At 38.7% G+C, this 18,930-nt stretch overlaps 2 protein-coding genes across 4 annotated transcripts in view; both read left to right on the forward strand.

Moving 5' to 3' along the window:
• Window positions 1-9,582, forward strand: part of CUL5 (cullin 5) — a 150,204-nt gene extending 140,622 nt beyond the window's left edge. For both annotated transcript variants that reach the window (XM_036902660.2, XM_036902661.2), the window contains 4 exons: window positions 512-673; window positions 1,350-1,468; window positions 2,499-2,622; window positions 6,067-9,582. In XM_036902660.2, the coding sequence (XP_036758555.1) occupies window positions 512-673; window positions 1,350-1,468; window positions 2,499-2,622; window positions 6,067-6,261 (600 nt within the window). In that variant the 3' untranslated portion in view covers window positions 6,262-9,582. The remainder of the gene's footprint in view (window positions 1-511; window positions 674-1,349; window positions 1,469-2,498; window positions 2,623-6,066) is intronic.
• Window positions 9,583-15,026: 5,444 nt separating this feature from the next.
• ACAT1 (acetyl-CoA acetyltransferase 1) overlaps window positions 15,027-18,930 on the forward strand; it is a 37,969-nt gene continuing 34,065 nt past the window's right edge. The window contains exon 1 of one of the 2 annotated variants that reach the window (XM_036902665.2): window positions 15,027-15,171. In XM_036902665.2, coding sequence (XP_036758560.1) covers window positions 15,112-15,171 — 60 coding nt within the window. In that variant the 5' untranslated portion in view covers window positions 15,027-15,111. The remainder of the gene's footprint in view (window positions 15,172-18,930) is intronic. The other variant, XM_057490375.1, reaches the window with a different exon arrangement.

Below are 18,930 nucleotides of genomic sequence, written 5' to 3' on the forward strand. Positions count from 1 at the left end.
GTATTGCCTTTGTCTACAGAATCTAATATGGTTCCCACTGTGTCTGTCTTCCAGCCCAACAGGAACGGAAAGGTGAGGATATACATTATTTAAGTTCTTGAAGTTTCACCCATCATTTCTGCTCACAGTCTCATTGGCCAGAACTCAGTCACATGGACACATTTTGCTCCAGGGAAAGCTGGGAAATGAGCCTTTCTTTATTTTGGATAGTCATTAAGGTCTGCTAAAATTTTTGTTTCTGTGTAGAAAGGAAGAATGAATATTGGAAAACAACTAGCAATCTTAATAAATAATCTTATGTACTTAATATTTGGTTTTCCTAATACAGCACATGGTTTACAAGTATGCTTAAATAATACATTGTTGTGCTGTTATTGTTGAAGAAATAGGGAATGTTTTATGAAAATACAGTATCAATTTATACATGCTTAATAAAATACTACAGAAATACTATAGTAGATGATCATCATGAAGAGATTCTTATTTTTTTAAATTACCTTTTCTATTACAGATAACATTTAAGAATGAAGTAGGTCAGTATGATCTAGAGGTAACAACGTTTCAGCTGGCTGTGTTATTTGCATGGAACCAAAGACCCAGAGAGAAAATCAGCTTTGAGAATCTGAAACTTGCAACTGAACTCCCTGATGCTGAGCTTAGAAGGACTTTATGGGTTTGTTTATGCCTTTTGTTTTTGAAATTGTATCCAGCACATAGGAAAAATGAGTTGGCTTGCTTGTAATAAATTTATGAATACGTAACACTTTGAAACATACTTTTAACCAAGAAAAATACACCAATGAGGTATTTGTGGGAAGAAAAGAAATTGAAAGTAAGCCAGTTACTAAAATGGAGAAAGTCAGAAAGAAAGAAAGAAAGAAAGAAAGAAAGAAAGAAAGAAAGATTGAGTTGGTATTTAAATATGAGGAGTGTGACCAGAGATTTCCTACTGAAAATGTGTTCCAAGATTTTATGATGACCAAAAGTCTAAGAAAACTTTTTGGCCTTTTGGGAGCTTGTGTGAAATGTATTCATTGGCCTCTTGCTCATTGAGCTACGTTTTTCCCTTACTCCACAGATCTCTTAAAAGCTCCAGAATAAATTACTACCTAGAAGAGAAATAGCTGGTACATAACTGGCAGGTCGTTTTTGTTGTGGTCACTTACAACCAATCTCTTTTTCCTCATTATGCATTTACATTGTTATATTCATGGAGATACCAAATAAATGTTTGAATTCTGAATTTGTGCTAATAAAACTTTCTCACCTGTGTTGGCCATGTAAAAGAATCGATCTTAATATTCCATACTGTTTATAGCTGCTAATTGTTTTCTCTCTGTTCTTCTTAGTCTTTAGTAGCTTTCCCAAAGCTCAAACGGCAAGTTCTATTGTATGAACCTCAAGTCAACTCACCCAAAGACTTTACAGAAGGTACCCTCTTCTCAGTGAACCAGGAGTTCAGTTTAATGTAAGGTTTATGTTGGTTGATCTAAAATAAAAATACCTTGTTTGAATTTTAAAGCTTTATTTTTAGCAAAGTAATTATTTTCCTTACATGATATTTAAGCATATCTGTATAGTGTCATCACTTTAGATTTATACCATTTTGTTGTCTATTAAAATATTGAGCTAGAGATGTTTATATATTTTTCATATGCTCAGTGAAATAAGCTGGGTGAAGAAAGACAAATACCATATGATTTCACTTACTTGTGGAATTAAAAACACAATAAAACAAAACAGTAGTAGATTCATAGACACTGAGAAATGACTGGTGGTTGGGGGTCAGGGGTGTTGGGATGGGTAGATGGGGAGTATAAAGGGGCACAAAAGTTCTCAATCATAATACAAGTTGTCACGGGGATGGTAGGTAGTACAGCATGGAAAATATACCCCGTGATTCTGTCACATCTTCCTATGCTGACAGTATGATAACTGCACTAATTGGGGTGATGATTTAATAATATGTATCCAACTGTTGAGCCACTGTGTTGTATACTTGAAACTAAGAGTGTATATCAGTGATACTTCAATTAAAAATAATAATAAACATCCTTTGCACTCTAAAGCAGCTTTATCCATAACAAAGCATTTTTTTCTGAAGATGCAATTAGAAGATAATGCTGAATTAATGACCCACATATGTTCATTTTGTGGTAATATAAATTATATTAACTTGGTTATTACTGGGAGTGTAGTCACCCATTTTTTATTAACAGAGCTTTTATTGTGTTTGAGAGAAATCATAGGGTTCTTTTTTTTTCAGCTTTTTAAATTATTATTTTGCCACTCTTAAGGATCCTGGGATGCAGACACATCATAAGTCTTAGAGTTCATTTTATATAAAGCTGTATGTTGGTTATTTGTTACTTCTCTGTTAAACAGTTATGTATATTAATATTTAGAATATTTCTAAAAACCTTTTCTGTTGGACATTTTTGCTACAATATGTTTAAAAGCCCTTTCACTATAAAACACTGACTTGACTTTTTTTATAGAAAAAATGCAAAAGTTCAGAAAAGGGGTAAAATCAACTTGATTGGACGCTTGCAGCTCACTACAGAAAGGATGAGAGAAGAAGAAAACGAAGGAATAGTCCAACTAAGAATACTAAGAACCCAGGTTTGTAATGTTAAGACAGAATGTCTAAATTTTGAAAAACTGGTTTGCTTTTTGTTTTATTCTTGAAACCTTTTTTTTTTAAATTTAAAAGCATGTAGTAATGCTTTTTCATTTTACTGGAATTTAAAAATTACTCTGATGGCATTCTCTTAGCTACTGAGAGAAATGTCTGTATGGCTTGGTGGCTTCTGGTGGATAATACTGGTTGGGTAAATCCTTGATTTGGGGTTATGACTACCTTTAACCCCACCTGAAAAAATGTATCTTAGCAACAAGTTACAATTCTAGGTTTGAAGTATTTAAAATTTTATTTAAGACTTCTAATTCCATTGTAATGTGATATTAGGGACCCTTTTTTAGAACATTTTAAAGTAGGATTATGATGTTTTTTGAATATGATAAAGAATACCTATGGCAAACTAATGTATGACTTACTTTAACTATAGTCTTGTTAAAACCAAGTGTTCCACTTTTTCTCTTTTTATTTTATGTTTTAAACTACTGACCAATACAAGATGAAACAATAAAGAGGAAAAGAGTAAAGTTTTTCATTACTTACAGATCATATAATATCAGATAGCAAAGATGAATAAATAAAAATCAATTGCTTCTCTGTTTAGCAACAAACAAATAAACTAAGAAAAACTTAGAAAAATAAAAGAATAAACCATAGAATTCATAGGCATTTCTTATAAAAGTAATGAGCAGGACTTACATGAAGAGATTGGCTCTTTACTGAGAGATTCAAAAGGAGATTTGAATAAATAAAAAGATCATGCTCTTTTTTTCTTGCTAAAATTTTTTTTGTGGTATATTTTACATACAATTACATTTCAAACTATAGTTTTCATTGAGCTTTGATAAATATATATACCTGTTTGACCATCACCTCAGTTAAGATAAAGAGCATTTCTATCCGTCCAGTAATTACCCCACAACTCCCATCACCAGTCTCCCCTCTCTGGCCCATCTGATCCTGCCACCATTGTTTAGTTTTATGTATTTCAGGTCTTCATACAAAAGGAATCAGATGGTATATGTCCTCTTTGTGTTTGGCTCTGTTGCTCAACATGATAAGCCTGAAAAACCTAACAAGTTGATTTTTCCCATATTAGTACCAAGTTTACTGAATTTCCCGTATTAGTACCAAGTTTACTGAATTTCATAAAAATTCAACTAGGAATATTTTTGGGATTTTACTAACTGATTATCAGTTTTATCAGAAAGAATAAATAGACAAGAGTGATGGAAACCTTAAAAATAATAATAATAAGGTGTTGATGTTGGTAGCAGTAGAACTTGCTTGCCAAATACTAAAAGTTCTTAAAATATTTATAAAAGTAAAACAGTGTAAGAGGCAGATTAATTGAAGAAAATAACTCAGAATTAAACCTACTATATAAATATAGATGAACTTTGCAATAAAGGAAATAATGTCCGTAGCCCATGGAAAGGGAATGATTGTTAAATAAGAGGTTTTGGGAAATTTTACTTTTTGGGAGGAAAATCAGGATATATTCCTAGTTTATGGCTCCACCAGGATAAATTCCACATGAATCGGAGTTGAGATGTGTAATGTGATGGTACATACAGTCATACTTTAAGATGTATAGAGAAAATTAATTTTTTAATTTTATCTTAAACTGATCCATAAATTATGCCCAGTCCAGCAATCCAAGCTGGCCCTTTAGGTAATGCTCTGACTTTCTTAACTTGTACCTGTTCCTACTCCACCCTCCCCATTCTTTGCTGTGTTCGCAGATGGCATCTGGATGTATTTTGGGTGAGGAATGCACCCGACCTCATAGTGACAGTGAAGGGATCATCATATCTTATGGTTATGACAGTGTCCTGGGTTCTTGCACTTGGCAGCTGTGGAGTGCTTTCTTTCTCTGTCATCTATGGGAATTTGCCTTTCTGTTACTATCTACTGCTGATATCTGTAGCAGGTGGACTATGGTTTATTCTTTTCCACATGGCCTCTGCTCTGACTGCCATCTGCTGTTCTTACTGAGCTCTTGATCCCTGTGAGACTCACATTTTCTGTGCCACTCCTTGGCCTACATGGCACACTGTCATTATCTGCTGCCGCTGCAGGATTTTCTCTCCTGCCACTAAAGGCCTTGGGTCAGGTCTGTCACCTTTAAACTCTGTCATGTGGGAACTGAGATACAGGAGTGCAGATTATTTCTGTCATTACATGCCACTCTCAGCTGACCTCCAACATATTAAATGGGGTTCAGGGCCAGAGCCCTGTGCTCACAGTTTTCCTCTGAACTTCTCTAATGGAACCACCATCATCACCTCTGCCAAATCCAGGAGAGGAAAACTGGGACATTTACAGTTGTTCCTCCTCCTTCTCCCTGGTACCTGTAATCTCCAAGTGTCTGAAGGAACAGACTTTCCCTCTTCCTTCTTTCTATCTGAAACCTTGACATAAACCCTGTGCTCAAGATCCTGGCACCTGGATATATTGAGAATGAGAGGGATTCACCTGACCTCCTAGTGACAGTGAAGGAATCCTCGTGTCCATACAGGGAAGTTGAAGGTACTTTCCTCTTGCTGAGTGGTGCCTGACTTCCAAACCTTTTATTGCTTTGCTGCAAAACTCCATTTTGAATGTTAAAAACAAATCACCACATTTTCTGTTTTCACATTTCTTTTACAGTGAATTCTAAATCTCTACTAAGGCAGATAGCTTTTTGTTGACTAAGGAGAGAGCTTATAGAAAAGGCAGAAGAGGAAAAATATTTAATAATTTTCTAATTACGCTTACTATACACTTAATAGTAATTAAAGAAATCAAAGAAAATAATGATAAAATTGACTTAGATAAAAAATGCTTATTACTACTCCTGTAGAAAGTTAAAACATTTAATTGAATCAATACAAATTATAGATAATATTTATAGCAAATATAATTATTGATCTGATAAATATATGAAGAATAGTATTTATTGATTTTTAAAAATAGACACCAACTGGCCTCTACTACTAGACAAAGAAATAATTCTGAATACAAGGGAAAAAGTACACATAAGGGGTTTGTTGTATCTTTTGATGTTAAATACAAACCAGATTACATGTATGTTGGGTTCCCAGGTAAGGTAAATTTTCTATATTTGCATTGTATAGAAAAAAGAAATGAAAGGAAGTATACCAAAACATTAGTTGTGGTTTTCTTTCAGCAAAGAGGTTATGGGTAATTTTGTTTTTCCTCATTTTTCAAAATCTCTATATTTAGTAGATTTTCTTTTACAGTGAGTGAAAAAAGATATTTTTATTTGTTAGGTAAAAGATACTGGTCCCAAAATTAATCTCCTAGTGATGCTAATCATATGGATATATGGTGGACAAAGGATGGAATACATAAAAAATAATTTTTCATTTTTGTCTTACTTAATTGAATGTATTAAAGTTGTTTCATTTTTCTTTTTCTTTTAGGAAGCTATCATACAAATAATGAAGATGAGAAAGAAAATTAGTAATGCTCAGCTGCAGACTGAATTAGTAGAAATTTTGAAAAACATGTTCTTGCCACAAAAGAAAATGATAAAAGAGCAAATAGAATGGCTAATAGAGCACAAGTACATCAGAAGAGATGAATCTGATATCAACACATTCATATATATGGCATAATTTTTGAATATCATGGATAATATTAAGAACCCGAATTTTGGAGTGCATGGGCAGAAAGTTGTAACAGTTTGTGCTGGAGGAAGGTTTATTTGGACTTTGATTACATAAATATTAAAATCTCTGCCTTACCTAACAAAACAACTATATTTTGCCAGTCACATTAGTTAGCATGATGGCATTCCCTTCATGTTGCACACTCTTTAACAGCATGCTGTTTTGTGGAGAATCTTGCATTCATGAAGAGCCCGTTATAAACTTTTAAAAGTAAATTTGATTTCTACCCACCAGAAGAAATACACTTGGGGAGGGTCAGGGCAGGGTTCTTGTTGCTTTTTTCCTTTTTTCCTCTCACAAAAATGTACTGCACAAGGAAGGATCTTCAGATATTGGTGCACTGAAAACTGCTGTTTTATTTTGTTTTTTAAAATGTGATTAAAACTAGAAATAGCACTCTTGGTTTCTTTTGATCAAAAGAGTGAGCTGGTCAACACAACATGGGGAAAGGGCAGATGTAGGTGAGAAGATAAGTATTTAATAGTATCAAATTACTGGTTCAGACACTGCTTCAGTACATTAACTAGTTTTATGGTGACCTAAAAATGGCATTAAATTTTTCAACTTAACAGATGTTGGCTTTAAGCAAAACACTGCTATTTTAGTTGTGTGTTATTAAATGATGAAGACTTGATCTTAAATTGGCTGGATAGCTTGGTTTGGAAAAGGGAAGCTTTATTAATTGTTGCTTCAGTTGTTTAAAAAAAAAAGTATGGAGTTAGGTAATTTTGATTGCAGAGTCAAAATAGCAAAACAAACATATTAAGTGTTAATATTAAACATTAATTATTGAACACTTAGTATTTATATACCTAATATATATTATGCCATATCCAAATTTATTAAAAACAAGACAAAAAACTTCTGCTCTCATATAATACAGTTATGTAACTGATCTCTTAATCTGTAGCATAGAAATGTTTTGGTATTTTAAAGTCTCATGATTAGGGATTTATAGCCTCAGGTTTTTGGAAAGACATTCTGTTTTAAAAAGTAATAATTAAGTATTGAGTCACCACAACATAAAACCTGAAAAGCATAAGCAAAATTGTTGCAGTCTTAATATGAGCAGTGAATTTGCCAAATAGATGTACATATATATTTATATATTTTAAAAATAAACATTTTTTAAATGATCAGAAGGCAACACTTAACCTTGTTCCTTTCAGTCGATCCAAAGTAGCAACTTACTAGTTGCTGGCAACTAATTACCCAGAGTAGTGGAGATTTTAGGACTTGAGGACATGAACAACTTAAAAGAGAAAAACTTATTCCCCTTTGGGAAAGAATGGCTCAATATGGATTTTTATTCATTATGGTGCATGTTTCAATTTTTCTTGCAAATTATTTTATATCTTGTTTTGATATTGAGTAATATTTTAAAGTTATGGTATTGAAAATAGTAGGAAATGAAGTGCTGGAGCATTGAAAGGCATACAGTATTATTGCAGAGTTCTTTTGAAGTCTGTCCCTAATCCCAGGGGGCTTTGTGAGCTGCCTGCTAAAAGGAAGGAAAGCAAATTTAAAACATGTAAGGTTTTGCTAGTTATAGTGAAATGCCTATTTTGAAACTCATAAATTGGGATTTGTTTCTAAATTAAAATCTTATTACTTGAGCCTCTAAGGTAGTATATGTCAATTACTAGACCAACTTTATTGTGAAGAATTAAACTAAATTAGTTCTCACTATTTTCTGTAATTAGATGACTGGTAACAATGGATACATTTAGAATTTTTGTAAAGTTTGGTAATAATTTGTGATCTTCTTAACAAATAGTTTAGTATTGGCTTATTGCTTATCCAATTCAGGAATGCTGAAGGCGGAAAAGGTGGAAGGAAAAGTTACAGACTGTTTTTAAAGTGTAAGATTTGTTGTAAACCATAATTGTTCTCAGAACATTTTTGGCATTTGTAAGCTCTTTGGTTATTTAATTTAAGAATGAGAGCCATGATGTTTTGGTTTATAAAGGTAAATTTAAGGCAAAAGTAGGTATCTCCAAAACCATAGCAAAGTTTTCTATTAAATTTTATAAATTTTTTAATAGTTAATGATGTCCTAATTGTATTTTGGGGAATTGAACAACAGCAAATACTGTACTTAAAGTTTTCATCATTTTTTTTGTTATGTATACAAAACTAACTACTTTTTGGTGTTTATGAAAACCTAAATTTAGTTGACAAGGTGCCTATACCATTGTTGAATTTTCTTTAAATATATTTTGATAGTAGATTTGCTAATTTAAAAGAAAAGAATCTGAAAAAAAAAGACTTAAAGCAGTTTACTAAAGGTATAGAACACAGTGTGTAAACTTTACTAGGTCTCTTTTCTCAAATGTACTCGTAAAATCAGTGCTATCTGAGCAGGGATGAAACCTGACACAAGGGAGAAGAATCTAGGCCATGAGTAGTATGGCAACAAGACGCTTCAGAGGTTAATTTAAGCTTCAAACATTCAGCTTCTAATTTAAAGATGGAGCCATCTGAAAAATGTTAACCTTTGTTGTCATCTCATTGCCAGAATTAAGTAAACATGAAACAGAATTTACAAAGTAAAAATATAGAACACTTAATGCTTAAAATGAGATAAATATTAGAACATTATTGTTTCAGTGATTTAATGAGGATCTTGAAATAAACTCTGAAGTCTTCCAATTTTTACATTTATTGGAGGGGTCTTTGCATTCTGTCAACCTGTTTATTTAAGTCTCTTACTCTTACTTTGTGCAAAACTGTTAAGATTTCCAAATATGAAATGTTAGCTTTCTTATTTTTACTTCTTACTAAATTTAATACAAAATATGACCAGAGTAGTTAAAAAGTATTTTGCATTGTTTGCAATAGGATTAGCCCTGCTCAAAGGGCAAATTTTAAAAATTCAATTTGGGTGAAAGATTTGCTAGTTTTCCAGAAAGATTTGCTATCCTAAACTCAAGCAGATTTTTCTATTTTCGAGCAAATGACTGGGATGCTATCTTAGAAACTCTTCCAAGGTCACATTTGTGAAATACATTACATGAGAGCTTTCCTGTCATCTACACTATATATGTTGTCTGGAGTGTTGAACAAATTTGAGTTCCTAAGTTGTAATCTATCCTCGTTGTGCCACTACATACTGAGATGATAATGCTGTACAATTTTAAATGGTAGCAGTTTCTGTATGCAGTAGGCTGAAATATTTTGATGAACTGTTTAATTTTTGAATTTTATTTTTTAAGTTGTATAATTTATTTTCTTGCAAAATAAAAATAATATAAAAGCTTTCACCTATCCAGAAAACGTTGATGTTCTGCTGTAGTTTCTAAGAATTAAAAAAAATTTAAGAGGTATACTTATATATTTCATGAAGAAATAGTAAATCTCAGCCAACCTGAGAATTTGGCTCACAAGAATCAGAAATACAAAAAGATTTTTAGATTTCAAATTGTAATTCAAAATAAAAGCTGTTAGAAATGTTGCTTTTTCATTGCTGATAGCATTATGGCTGTCATGCCTGGAAGAGGTAAATTTCAAACTTATATGCAATTATTCATTAATATAACAAAGCATAGTAGGCTGAGTATCTTATAAACAATAAACTTCTGACAGTTCTGGGGCTGGAAGTCTGAGGTCAAGGTGCCAGGCATGGTTGATTCTGGTGAGAAACTTCAGATTGCAGAAGGCTAACCTCTGATTAAATCTTCACATGGTAGAAAGAGGGCTTAGAGAGCTCTCTGGGTCTCTTTTATTAGGGCACTAATCCCACTGGTAAGGGCTCTACTACTCATGACTTAATTACCTCCCAAAGCAAAGGCTCCACTTCCTAAAACCATCAATTAGGTTTTAACCTATGACTTTTGGGTGAGACAGGCATTCAGTCTATAGCAATGCATACTGACCTGTACTTTGGGATTCTGGGGTGAAAAAAAGATTACTTGGAAATGAAGGCCAAGAAAATTTTGTCTCAGTATAAGGTTCACCTAAACCTGGAGACAAATTTACCATTATCCTAAAGATTCTGGGCTCCTCACTTGTCCAAGACCATGGGAGGGCCTTAGGAATTTTGTGTTTTAATTATGTTTTCAAAGATTTTCCCCAAAATAATGGAGAACAAAAAATGGATCCAGTCCTGCTAAAACTGAATGCAGAAAGAAACCTGATGCTTACATAGTCGGCACTCAAATGTGGAGCAAATAAATGAGGATGTGTACCTGAGAACAGAGAATATATTTTAAGTTTTAAATGAGTATTTTCTAAGTGCTTATTCTAGGTTATAAAATCAAATATGGACTTGGTATGTCATTAAACATCTGTTTTGACCAATGAACATTCTGGAGTCTTAGACTGTTGAGTATAACTTTTATGAGCATCTGATTTAAAGAAAAAGCCCTATAAAATCATAAGCAATTCTATGTATAACTTTCAAGTGTTCCAACACCCTAGACAAATGCTTGATAGTGAAATCTTAAGTGAGTAGAGAGTAAGTAGCAGATTCCAGTCTGGATTGGTAATGACCTAATGTCACAAGTTCTGATCCAAACAGACTTACTCTAGGTTTCAGCTGTTACCTATAGAACAACAGGGAGATTTCCCTGGGTGTCAGTGGGTTTTGCTATTTTTCACAATGACACAGTATTTATTGTATCATGGTTACTGAAGCAAATTGGTACTACTTAGATGTTTCTTAAACAGTGGTTGATGACTGAAGATTATCAATGGGAATCATGAAGAAAAGAGGTCTGAGGAAAGAGCCAGCATTGAAAATTATCACTTCTTGTTAAGATACCAAAATTATCATTCCTATAAGAAAAAGTGGGAAGTCAGAAAAAGATGGCAATGTAAGAAGTGTGGCACACACCTCCCATAACCACGTAAAACTTGAAAAAACAAACCTGAAAGCGACCTGAACACTGCAGAATAAACTCCCTACATCTGGGGGAATAGAGAGGACTCCACAGAAAAAGATAAAGTGACAAAGCTGCAGTCTGGTGGAACCTGGACCTACCCCCACCCAATTCTACAGGTGGAAAGGAGAGAAATGGGCCAGAGAGGAGGAGAAGCCCAAGACTGCTGAACACATGGCCCTTCAGACCTGCTCCGGGAGCACAAACCTACATTACATAGTGCTCCGGAGGTTAGTGGTGTTGGAAAGCAAAGACGGGTGGAATACTGGGAGAGACAGATTCCAGCCACTTGTGGAGAACAGGTACATACAACCAGCCCCCCTGGAAAAAAGAAAGGTGGGCACTTTGAAAGACTTCCCAACAGCGAGAGGGGCACTAAAGGGGCAAAGATTACACAGAGGTTGCTGCTCAGGAGAAAAGTAGACAAAATCATCCCAGCACACTCAGCCCAGCAGGTTGGGAACTTTTAGGAGCTTCAGACACTCAATCGCCCTGGCTGGCAACGCAGCCCTGAGGCCCTCCACTGCAGTACGCAGCCTGCTGCCCCTTACTTCTAGCAGGTGCTGCAAACCACACCTGCAGCCCCTGCCATTGCACCAGGCCAGCTGGAGGGTGGCCCCACCTACAGCAGATACAGGGCTATAGCACAGAGCTCCTGCCTACGCATTTGAACAACTGCACCGGGCAGTGGAGGCAGGTACTACAGCCAGGATGGCAGGACAGCTTTCCCCCTGGCAGGTGCTGATTCCACTCACCTATGACCCCCACCATTGCTACAGGTGCTTGGCAGCTTCAAGGACTGGAGCTTCTGGGCACTACAGGGTGCCAAACATTATTCTATAGGAATCACTTAAAAAATGAAAAACAAAAGAATTTTGTCCAAAGAAAAATACAGGAAAAGATACCAGAAGGAGGGCTAAGTGAAACTGAAAACACCAACCTTCCTGATAATGATTTCAAAATAAAAATCTAAGCATGCTCATGGAGGTACAGAAAAATTATCAGAAAGGACTTCAGGAAAGAAATAGAAACTGAAAAACACAGTATCTGCAATGAACCATATAATGGAGGAATTTAAAAGAATAGATGAAGTAAATGAAATAGAAATTAGAAAACAGGAAAACAAGCTGAGGCACAGAGAGAAGAAAGGATTTATAGGAATGAAAATAAAAAAGAACTGTGTGACCAACCCAAATAGAACAACATTCCCATTGTAGGAGTACCAGAAGAGAGAGAAAAAGGGAAACTCTCTTTGAGGAAATAATTGCTGAAATTTTCCCTAATCTTGGGAAGGAAATAGTTCCTCAGATAATGGAAGTGCAGAGGTCTCACAACAAAAGGAACCCTACAAAGACAACACCAAGATGTATAATAATTAAAATGGCAAAGATCAAGGAAAAGGAGAGAATATTGAAAACAGCAACCAGAGAGAGAAAACAAATCGCTTATAAAGGAAAACCCATCAGGCTTCTCATCAGAAACCTTACATGCCAGAAGGGAGTGGGATGATATATTTAATGCAATGAAGCAGAAGGGCCTGGAACCAAGAATACTCTACCTGACAAGATAATCATTAAATTTGGAGGGATTAAACAATTTCCAGAGAAGCAAAAGCTGAGAGAATTAACCTTTCACAAATCATCTCTACAGTGCTTTTCAAAGGGACTGCTTTAGATGGAAGTGCTCCTAAGGCAAAGTAGCTGTCACCAGAGAAAATAAAACCACAGAAAGGGAAACAGAACAATTAATTACTAAGCAAATAGAAAATTTAATCAACTAACAAAGTTGGTCAAGGAATACACAAAAAGTACAGAATATGACATTTAATATATAAAGAGTTGAGGAGGAAGAACAAGGCAGGGGGCAGAAAAGAACTTTCAGATTGCATTTGACATAGCATAATTAGTGAGTTAAGACATACTGTTAGATAGTAAGGAAGCTGCCTTTGGTAATGAAAAATCTAAAGCCTACAATGGCAATAAGTACATATCTATTGATAATCACCCTAAATGTAAATGGACTAAATGCACCAATCACATAGAGTTAGACCTATCTATATGCTGCCTACAAGAGACTCACTTCCAACCCAGAGACATATACAGACTAAAAGTGAAGGGATGGAAAAAGATATTTCATGCAACTAATAGGAAGAAAAAAGCAGGAGTTGCAGTACTTGTATCAGACAAAATAGACTTCAAAACAAAGCCACAAGAGACAAGGACATTACATAATGATAAAGGGGTCACAGGATATAACCATTATACATATCTATGCACCCAACATAGGAGCACCTAAATATATGAAACAAATACTTACACAATTAAAAGGGGAAGTGGAATGCAATGAATTCATTTTAGTAGACTTCAACACACCACCTACTCCAAAGGACAGATCAACCAGATAGAAAATGAGACAGAGTCACTGAACAGCACATTAGAACAGATGTACCTAACAGACATCTATAGAACACTACACCCAAAAGCAGCAGGAAACACATTCTTCTCAAGTATACATGGAGCAGTTTCCAGAATGGATGACATACTAGGCCACAAAAAGAGCCTAAGTAAATTCAAAAAAGATTGAAATTGTACCAACCACCTTATAAGACCACAAAGGTATTAAACTGAAATATGCGAAGAAAACAAAAACCCACAAATACATGGAGGCTTAACAACATGCTCCTAAATAATCAATAGGTCAATGACCAAATAAAAAGAGAGATTAATCAATATATGGAAACAAATGCCTCTGCTCGTGGTGTCTGAGGTCTCTGCTGGAAGAATTGAAGGCTGGGAACTAAATTCATCTGAAGGCTTTTTATCCATATTTCTGACTGGACATAGGCTCACTTCCGTCATACCCCATTGTCAGGACAGTCAATTCTATGCCCAGATTCAAGGGGAGGGAACACAGACCCCACCTCTGGCAGGAGGTGTAAACACACTGAATGAAGAGCCTGTGGGGTGGGGGAGGGAGGTGCTGAGTATAGGCATAACCGTCTTTGAAAATCTCCCACAGCTGTGAACAAAAGGTAGTAAGAAAACAATTACGGGTGGGTATTTTACTTTAGGAAAAACATGGGTTTGGCTCCTGGTAAGTTCAGTTGAAATGTTCACTTTGTATGTTGTCACTTATTTATCTTCTCTATGACCATCAATATAAAAGAAAATAGTTAAAAAGATCAGATTTGCTGTCTCCAGCTGAACATCCAAAGCTAAGTAACAGGATTCCCAAAATGTGAGACTGATTATAGTTATCATTTATACCTTTCTCTGGGAAAAGGCAGAGGAAAGCAATGCAATATAATGTCTGTTCAGATCCCAGATCTACCACTTTGTGTGATCACGCACAAAAAGTTAACTTCTTTGTACTTCAATTACGTCCTTAGTTAAGGGGTGAATAATAATAGCATCTAATTCATGAAGTTTCAGTGAGGATTAATGTAATCCTTACTAATTGTTCAGTAAAATTGGTTATTAATATACTTATCTTCCTCCTCCCAAAGAATTGCAGAACTACCTCGTCATAAATTAAAAAGAAATTGGATTGCATACAAGTACTTTAACGAGTTTCCTTCGTAGTGCAGTGAGCATAAGTGAGCGAAGCAAGATCAGTGACCAGAAGCGGCTCCGGTTACACATAAACCACCAGCCTCAGAAAGTCAAAGGTGATGGGAAACGGGAACCAACAGCGAGTCAGGCGCTCGCCGGCTTGGGTGCCAGCTCCCACCGCCACGTCCGGCCCCGGCCGGCTCGGCACCCGCCTGGCGCTGCTCAGTGGCCCGGCGCCAGGCCCCGCCCCGCCCTCCGAGGCTGCGATTGGAGGAGGACGGGGCGGCCCGCGGAGTGGGCGGGGCGCAGGGACCGCTGGCTGCCCCCGTCTCCGCGCCGGAAGGCTGACTCCACGCTCGGCGACCATGACTGCGCAGGCGGCCCTGCGGCGCGGCGCCCGTCCCCTGCTGCGCAGGCTGCTGCAGGTGAGCTGGAAGGTGCGCGTTCCCGCCTGCGACCCTCCGGGCCTGCAGGGTAGGCCTCAGGGAAGCCGGCCGGCGCCCGGCCCTGGCCTTTGCTGCCGAGGCCCGTCCGCGCCATGCCGGTCACTGCCGGCCCCTCGGGCCGCAGGAAGGCCCGGGATCGGCCCCTGGGCACCTGCGGGGACTGCGCGGACGCGCCTGTCCCAGCACCGCGGGGCTGCTTGCGAGCTTTTCCCAACACCTGGTACCGAGCGCTGCTGTCCAGAGATCTGTTTTCCTGTCTTCTTTGGGCCTGCGAGGCGGAGGCATTGCGTGATGATGAAAGGATGCGCCTACCCTGGAGCAGCTTCGAACTCAGCAGGGAAAATAAATGGCTACTCGGAATAATATAAGAAATACTCGGTAGATGAGTAAAGCTTACACACTGAGGCTGTGCAAGGCGTGTTCCTCCTCTGGCTGTTAGGTTCAGTTTGTTTTGTAAGGAACGAGTTTGCTTCCCACACATCGAAGCGAGGGAGCCTGCACCTTAGATTTAGGGCCTGGCAGAACCCAAGGAGGGAGGAGGAGGATTTCAGGGTGTCGTTGGTGAAGCGTGAGTTTTCCAGGCTGGTTGGGGTAATAAGCTTTGAAATTCAGTCATTGTTGTAAGAGTTTGGATTTGACCCAAGTAGAGGAGACTTAATAGTTTTGTTTTCTCCTAATCAGAGGTCAGGGAGGATGGGAGTGCAGAGAAAACTTGTCGGAGTGTGAAGTAACAAGCTAGTGTGTTGGCCATGGGAGGTGGAGGGGAGAAGCATTGTGCAAGGGATTTGTGAAATAGTAAATGTAGAACTTGACGACTGACGCAGTGAGGATGGGCAGCTAAGGGAAAAGGAAGACCCTAGAACTAATCTTGGGTGACTGATGATAGACAAGTGAGGAGGAGTAGGTTTCCAGGAAAGGTGAGTTCTTCAGCATATTTGTTAGTTTCATGGAAGGATTTGAGAAGTCATTACTAATCACAGAAGTGTCATTAGGTTTCATGTATTTCAACCATTGAAATGCCATTAAGTGTCATGGATTTCAACCAGCCTTGGCTAGACGAATCAGGTGAACAGGATGCTCTTTGTAAAACATATTAAAAGCAGGTGCAGAACCTTTGTAATTCAGTTTTAATTAAGAGTTCACCATCAAACACTCATGTGCTGATGATGACAACGGAGCTGTAGGTTAATGTATATTTGTGGTACTCATTTTTTTGAACTCTAGGGATCAGTTGTATCGGTTATTTCTTGAATTAAGCTGTCATTTCCTGAATCTCAGAAATCTGTTTTAACAAGGTTTTCAATATTCTTTGGCGTGAAATGACCACTCACCCATTACACTCTTTCCCTTTTGCCTTCAAATACACACAGGGCTCTGTTATGGTCAAAAACCTGTATGGCCTTTATCAGAGCTTGTTGCTGTGGATAAAGGGAAGGTGCCTGTGGCCAGGATTCTCACCTGGCCCTGGCTGGCTAGCTCACTACACACGTGTGGGCAATGCATTGTTATTGACTATATAAAGCGCCCTGCCCAGTGCTCTGGGTGACACTGTGGCACGGCTGCAAGGCTGCAGGAGAGCAGAGGCTGGAGTGGTAGCAGCGCTGAGGACAGAGACTGGGAAGGCTGTGGGGGCAGAGAGGCCCAGAGGCAGAAACCGGCTTGCTGCATGCAGACTCGCTCTGACTGGGTGGGATTCTAGTGATTGACCTGCCACCGTGGGAATAAAGTTGGGTATCAACCCTTTCACCCCAAGAACGTTCTACTGTCATTTATTTGGTCACATTGACTCCATAGCGAACTTGCCCAGGGCTGAAACCCTAAGGCAAGACACTGTTTGCTCTTACATTGTGTTGCCAATGGGCTTCAGCCCTGGGCAAGTTCGCTATGGAGTCAATGTGACCAAAGAAAGTGACAGCGAAACGTTCTTTGGGGTGAAAGGGTTTATTAACCCGCTTGTTCTCCTGATGGTAGGTGGAGCACTAGCATCTCTGCCTCCGCCCAGAGCACTGGGCTGAGCTCTCTACATAGAGCAATAATAGCTTTTTGCTTAAAGTGTAGGCTAGCAACAGGGCAGTTACATCATCAGGTGGTTTAAGTTCAGTGAGGATCCTGGCTATAGGAACCCCAGCTTACCCACAGTAGCCTTCCCACAGTTCTGATCATTTTTTTCTTGCGGCCAGAGGTCCAGTCCTGCTCACCACCTCCATTTACATGAACTTCTCTTTAAACCTCCACTTAGCTTTCTGTGCCACTCAAGAGAAGAATACCAGTGATTTTCTGTGCATTTGCTCCTCCTTTTGACCTTTATCCTGTATGTAGTAGTAATGACCATCCCCTCCTTGAAACTCCTGCTTTGATCCAAACTTATTCTTTCAGTACTCACTTTTAAACAATTTTCTACGTTGTGCCTGTTTGCTCCCAGATTCATTTCTCTCGTCTCCGCTGTTTTTGTTGTGGCCAGGCTGACCGTGACAGGCGGCAGTGTCTTACGTCTGTCAGCTGGCCTCTGGCTGGGCTCAGATCCTGCTGGGAGGTTGGTGAATAACAGGAGGGGAGAAGTAGGGATGACCTCTCTCTCCGCCTCAGGTGGTGTTCATGGCCATGTCGCGCCTTCTTTGGCTCCTGCTGCTGCCGGGTGGCCCTGCCGCTGCCTTTTGTCCTACCAACTGAAGCTCCTGTTGCTGACCTCTGTCCTGCCTGTCTCCTGTTACTCCCAGCTCTTCCACCACCCATGTATTTAGCTCTCTGCATTAAATTCTGTTTCAAATAGAGTGATTTTTATTTTCCTGGTTGAATCCTGATGGATACACTCCTTGTGTCTGCTTTCTTCTCACCCGGGCCAGAAGAGCAGTCAGAATGGGAAGCAAGCAAGTAGTGACAGTGATCTGTTGTGTTGATGAACACAGAGAAGAATAGATGATTGAAGACACAGTCTTGCGGTCGAATGTGTTGAACTTAATGGCTGACTGGCTGTGAGGTGCTGACTGAGGAGGACTTAGGAATAGGTTTGGGGGCCTGGCCTGACATGCGAGTGGATAGTAGAGGTTTGCTCTAAGGAGCAGATTGGGCACTGGAAAGAAAGTGATGAGTTAATTTAGGCCTTGTGTTTGGAGTTGTCAGGCAAAAAGGTCTGGCACATAGGAGAGGTGGCTGACGTACGGGGTTGGGAATCACCAGCCGTAGGTGACAGTGGCCTCCACGGGCACCAAGGAGCTCACCTACAGCAAGCGTGGAGAGGGAGAGGGGAAGCGGGCTTCATACAGGGCCTCTGGAGACACACTGTTGGAGGACAGCAGGACAAGTGGGGCCTCTGAGGAAGAGAAGGGAGAGTGGTGTCACCTGGAGACCGAGGGTGGTGGCATTCTCAGGGAGGGGGTGTAATGGCTCCCTTGGGCTGCTGGGACAAAATACCATGGCTTGGGCAGCTTAAGACAACAGACATGGTCACGGTTCTGAAGGCTAGGAAATCTGAAATCCTGGTGTCAGCAGGACCCTGTGCCCCTTGCCGGTAGGGGAGTCCTGCCTTGCCCGTTCCTCACTATTGGTGGTTTGCCGGCAGCCGGCAGCTGTTCGGCTTGTAAATAAATTATTCCAGTCCTGTCCTCTGTCTGCGTGCTGCAGTCTCCCTGTCTTCACTTCACCTTTCCTGTGTGCATGTCTGTCTCTGTGTTCACGGTTTCCCTTTTTATAAGGACAGCATTCACGTTGGACCCTAATTACCTCATTTTAACTTGACTA

Source organism: Manis pentadactyla, chromosome 13 (genome assembly GCF_030020395.1).
Source record: "Manis pentadactyla isolate mManPen7 chromosome 13, mManPen7.hap1, whole genome shotgun sequence".
Taxonomy (NCBI): Eukaryota; Metazoa; Chordata; class Mammalia; order Pholidota; family Manidae; genus Manis; species Manis pentadactyla.